This window comes from Sinocyclocheilus grahami, unplaced genomic scaffold (genome assembly GCF_001515645.1).
Source record: "Sinocyclocheilus grahami isolate Dianchi unplaced genomic scaffold, SAMN03320097.WGS_v1.1 scaffold52.1, whole genome shotgun sequence".
Taxonomy (NCBI): Eukaryota; Metazoa; Chordata; class Actinopteri; order Cypriniformes; family Cyprinidae; genus Sinocyclocheilus; species Sinocyclocheilus grahami.
In genome coordinates, this window is record NW_015505231.1 from 343,487 (window position 1) to 349,184 (window position 5,698).

The 5,698-nt window shown below is 38.5% G+C and overlaps 1 protein-coding gene across 3 annotated transcripts in view; it reads left to right on the forward strand.

The window, feature by feature from the left end:
* The first annotated feature begins 335 nt into the window (after positions 1-335).
* LOC107583254 (growth factor receptor-bound protein 2-A) overlaps positions 336-5,698 on the forward strand; it is a 51,757-nt gene continuing 46,394 nt past the window's right edge. The window contains exons 1-3 of one of the 3 annotated variants that reach the window (XM_016269400.1): positions 336-483; positions 1,591-1,672; positions 1,744-1,896. In XM_016269400.1, coding sequence (XP_016124886.1) covers positions 1,610-1,672; positions 1,744-1,896 — 216 coding nt within the window. In that variant the 5' untranslated portion in view covers positions 336-483; positions 1,591-1,609. Of the gene's footprint in view, positions 484-1,590; positions 1,897-5,698 lie in introns of all 3 variants that reach the window. The other 2 variants (XM_016269402.1, XM_016269401.1) reach the window with 2 other exon arrangements.

The following is a 5,698-nucleotide window of genomic DNA, read 5'->3' on the forward strand; positions in this document are numbered from 1 at the left end:
AAACCATGGCTAATTTGTGGTTACCATGGTTTAACTATAGTAATTATGTTTTTGGGTTTTATTTGTAGTAAAACCATGATTAATTTTCGTAAGGGAAGTGTAATATGATGCAGTTTCAAGCAATGTTCTGAGCTTCAACAATCAAGACAGTGACAAACACTCTCAAAGATGTTTATTATTCGCTGTAAAATTAAAACGCTCTTGATGTTTGACCAGAAGATGGCACTATGCTGCAGCCTATTGGACTTGGTTATTGTGTAATGCCTCAACTCGTCCACCAGGGGCAGGCGGAAGCTGAACGTGCGGACGTCGCTGTATCAAAGAGGAAACGGAAATAAACAGAAAAATACAGCAATTTTTCATCATTTCAAGTCGGACGAGGTAGAAAAGCTCAACCTCATCAACGATTAAAGACAATTAGAGTGGATTCTAGGGTCTTTAAAACGAGAGAGCGAGTGTTGGCCCTCACAGTTGTTTTCAAGAGTGAGTAGAAGAAACTACAGCTTTTCTCTGACTGCCAGCGTCAGTGTGTTGTTTTTCCACGTTAACAAGCAAAGGCCATAAGGCCTCTGTGCTTTCCTATACATTACCGCTGTTCGCTATCATTTCTGTTAAATAAATCATGGAATTTATGCTTCTAGACATGTTGACAGAAGGAACGCGTTCTCGTGTGTTGTTTTTTAAAGTTCGGCTATATCACGGGATTTTTAAACTAGAACCTTCGGGAACCGTACTGGAATTAGTCATGTTTATTTATTTTTATCATTTAAAAGATACAGTGTGAATATAACTACTTTAAAAAACTTGCATGTAATATTTAGACTTTGGAAGTTAGTTTTATGCAGCGTTACTGCACATATAACGTTATATATATCGCCTAATGGTAAACGATTTCACTTTTTTGCCGTTTAAGATTCATATTTATTTTTGTATGAATGTTGTAAACATTATGCGATTCTGTTATAAGATGGTAAATCATGTTGTTTCGAGATTCAAGCGTTAGACAATAATGCGCCGTTGTCAAAAGCTGCCTGTTGCATTGCAAGTGCTATGCAAGATATCGATATGATTCAAATGTACGATGTAGCCTATGCTTTAAATGACATCCAAAGCATTTTCGGTGTCAATTACGCAATTTTCTCTGCTACAAATCTGATCATATATTACAGCGCGTTTACTCGTTGACTTATGTCTGCGCAATTCTTGATATTTGCTCAAAAGAATATTATTCTGTGCACGTTCTATAGCGCTATGACGTGATCGAGCCTTGCGTTCGCGAACGCTGTGGAATTCTGACCGTCTATTGGTCGAGCAGCAGACGGGGGGAAGCCAATCGGGTGTTGACGCCCCTTCTAGGGCTTTGATTGACTGACGCCGTTTGGACGCGCTAATCTGATTGGACGGTCCGCTCTGGCCGCGGCGCGTAATTGGCCGCTTGAGACGTCAAGCAGACGGGTTTCCTTCCTCTTTTATGGGGAGCGTTTTGCTTTTTAATGCCTGTTGTATCGTGGGGCGCGGCCCATTGAACAATCTAGAACACTAGATCAACAGCCCTATCGGATTTTCTGAAAGACTGTACTTTGTTCGCAGGTTTCTCGCCGTGATCTTTATGCGAGGACCGCGACGGGAGGAGAGACGCGGGGCTGACAGACAGAGAGAGGCAGGTGGAGATCATTGTGTCTTCTTGGGTCTGTGCTCATCGTCGCTGTTGAGATCTCATTGTCTGGTCCTCTGGTCCACAACAGGGATATAAACTGCATCAGGAGGCATCTTCCACTGCTTTGTACCTTACCACATAGTTGTCCATCAGGCTGTATCATGGAGGCCATTGCCAAGTATGATTTCAAAGCAACTGCAGATGATGAGCTGAGTTTTAAACGTGGGGAAGTATTGAAGGTAAGTCATGATTATTTAATGTGTGTTGTTTATTAATATAGGTCCACATGCGCAGGTAGTTGGGGCTTTTTTTTTTTATCTTGATCAGAATGTCTGTAAGTACCTTATTGTCTCATTACTAATTAACTACTGAAACAGTACTTACAGGCTATATTGGATCTGGACCAATTGGTTTGTTAGTTATTGATTAGCTTTATTGTTTGTTCATATGCCAGGAAAAAATTATCTGCCATTTACGTGAAGCAGGTTGGATGATTACGGTATTGTGAATAAGGAAGTACTTTAAAAGATAATGTAAATTTCAACATAACATGGCACCATTGATGTGTGCCTGTGGTTATGTATGTGTGTATATATGATATGCATTTGAAATTAAGCATTTTTAGGTATGAAGAAACATGAACAAAAAGCAGTTTGTTGATTTCAAGGACTAGTTCCATGTTTCGCCCTAAAATTAATTTTGCATCTTTATGTACACACCCTCATGTCTTTCAAAACCTCGATGATTTCCTTTTTGCCTGTGGAACACAAGTTATTTTAAAGGGTAATAAAAGTCAGTGGGGTCCAAAATGGACAACAACAAAAAAAACACTGAAACATTTTTCAAAATATCTTCTGTTGTGTTCTGCAGAAGAAAGAAAGTCATACAGTTTTGGAATTACATGAGAGCAAGTAAATCATAACTTAATTTTTGGGTGCACTATCTTTTTAATTTAACGTCATTGTTTTGAAATGCGTCTGGAAGATTACTTGAGCGCACATTGAGAAACCTTCTTGATTTTTGCTGATAACTGGTCACAAGAATGCACCTTTTTCTTTCAGTTTGCTCAACCTTGTCAACAAACGGCGAGAAATATGTTGTCGTTTCATGAAGGAGTTTATGGCATTCAGCTTGTAAAATTGAAAAGCATTTTAGAGCATTTGTAGGTATGAGTGAAGAAATAATGAACAAAAAGCCATTTGTTGATTTCAGTTCCTGTTCATTTCGTAATATCACTGCAGTTTCTTCCATCCAAAAAGCAGCTTCTCAGAACAACTGTTTACGCAAGCAAATAATTTCTCTCTTCTTGCATCTGAATGCTAATCTCGAGCACAGCATCTGTTAATCTGGCCAGACCTCACAGCTGTATGTCGCTGTCCAGCTTATGTAAAGCCGCGATCTTTCCTTCTCTCCCTAAGGAGAGTTCAAGCCATCCCTCTTTGAGCTGGATTGCAACATATCAGCTGTGCGGAGGAAAGGGCTTGTACTCAAATGCTCGGAGATTTAAACGCAATCATTCTAATCTCTCAGGTTGAGTTTAGGGGCATCTTTCATGCATAAGCCTGTCATAAGCACGTCAACAGCATCATTCCTTTGATCTGATTACCGGCACAGATTATCATCAGGTCTTTGTCTTTGTGATGGGATGGCAGAGGCACTAAATGAACCACGTCCTGAAGTGGTGTGGAGGAAAACAGGCAGGATTATGGTGTTGGTGTTCGTCTGGTTCTCTGTGGGATTTATTTTCTTCCTGATTTCAGATTATAGTGTTGGATAATGTGTGCAGAACAGAAGTGTAGTTATGAATAATGCAGCAAGCAATATGTTCTCATGAGTGTGGTTTCTTTTGAAAATAGCACGCATGTGCGAAGAAGCCTGACTTTCTTTGGTATGCCTTGTACGCGAGTAGGAAACGGTCTACTCAAACTGCATCACCCAATGAATATTGCAACTCGCCCTCATGTCGTGTATCAACCCCACAAAAGAACAGGTTTTATGAAGGGGTAGGGTTTTATTTGTCCTTTTTAAGACAAGCATAAAAATGTAAGGAATGAATTGAATGGAGCACAGTACATCAGTGTCTAAATATAAAAAATTCCAATAGATCTCTATTACTTTTTAATTTAATTTAGCTCTGCTCCCAAACGCCAGAATGTGTAAATAACTTGTACAGTATCTCTGCAAAAAAGTAATTTTCTAAAGTATTTTTGTCTTGTTTGACCTGGATTCTTAAATTAAGATTTACTTGAGAAGCAAAATGACTTAAAATATGCCTTGCTTATGATTTTATGATAAAGACAAGAACAAATGTCTGCCAATAGGCTCAGGAAACTCAAAAATCTTAATTCAAAAGGAAAACAAGATTTTATACCCCATTGACAAATATTTGTTGCTTTAAGCGTGAACTCGCTTCATTTTGTTCAGTGTTTTAGAAAAGACTTCATATCTTCAAATTTCATCTCGAGTAAATGTATCTTGATTTAAGGAAGTTTAGATATTTGTATTAGAAAACAAGTAAGAATACTGAGAAAAATGTAGTGCTGTGACTGAATTTATGAATAAGACGTTCTGTTCTGATTTAAGACTTTCTTAGATCTTCATTTGTGAAAGGTCGAATTCAGACTAAGACCCTCAGAAACCCTAAAAACAGAGTTTGGAATGACATGAGGGTGAACAAATATTTGGGTGATTTATTCCTTAAATTTCACTTGTTGTTCTGTTTTGAAATGCATCAGGAAGATAGCATGCTTTTGTGCACGTGAACATAAACTGTCTTCAATTTTGCTGATCATCAGCCACAATGACAACTTTATCTTTAAAAACACAAGAAATATGATGTCGGCCGTGTGTTTTTGAATGTACTGGATCTCACTGACATTTTTATTGACGTGTTTCTGGGCTAGTTCACACTGACCCAACAACCATTGCAGTTTGGTGTTTGTTGGAACATTGTGCAGTAAACATCAAGTAAGTTACATAACTTTACCATTACAAACATCATAGGTTTAAAGGGGTCATATGACGTTGCTAAAAAAGAACATTATTTGGTGTAATGAAATGTGTTTATGTGGTTTAAAGGTCACATATTTTACACCTTTCTGGAGTTTTATTTTCGGTTTTGATGTCCTTAAGAATATATATTTGCTAAAACCATGTCAATATATTTTCAGTGGCAAATCCTGTAAATATGTAAACATACTTACAGGCTGTGAGTCAGCATTATTTGTCAGAACAGCCAGCATTGTAGGCTACTGGTTCAGGAAACAGTCCTCGTCCTCCGTAAAATGCGATGCACACATCTGAATATTTGGGTTGAACTGTTCTGGAACAGTGTTGTAATTACAACTTAACCACTGATTTCTAGTTGTGTCCTCTTTTGGAAGACCAAAGTAGTTTTGCTTTCACAATGAAACACAGCGTCTCCACGACATGGCGGTGGCGGCAACAATAAAGTTACGCCTTCTTTCTTTGTGTGAACATTTGGGTGGGGTTATGCAAATCTTCCCACACAGTGACGTAGACATGTGGGGGCGTGTTAGAACCAGCTGTTTTAGGAGGATGTGGACGAGTCTTAACTTTGATAAAGAATATCTCTTTGGGTTTGAGATTTTAGTCTTTGCAACTTTAGGGATCTTATCTATTCACGAACAGCTTGTAACACTCCAAAGAGAAAGGAAAACTTGAAATCGCATCAAATGACCCCTTTAAAGCACTTGCTGACTCCAAATCCAGCCTCTTCCCACAATTCCTTCTGCTTTTTTTGCAGTCTAATGTAAACGCACAAAGAGGAGCCTGTTTACACATGTTCTTGTCAAGATGTTTAGCGCTGTACGTTCTGTAGAGTTGGTGTTAAAATGTTCTTTTTCTGTTTGTGCCTCTGATTTTATGAGGAAGTGATTCTTCAAAGCGTGCAAAAAATGGACCATAAGTCAGCAAAGGTGCTAAAGGCTATCTTTAATATCCTCCGTCAGCATTATGTTTGAAACTAGATTTACATTTTGAGAGTGTTTTCCCATGCAGAAGTCACCGCCACAATGCAGC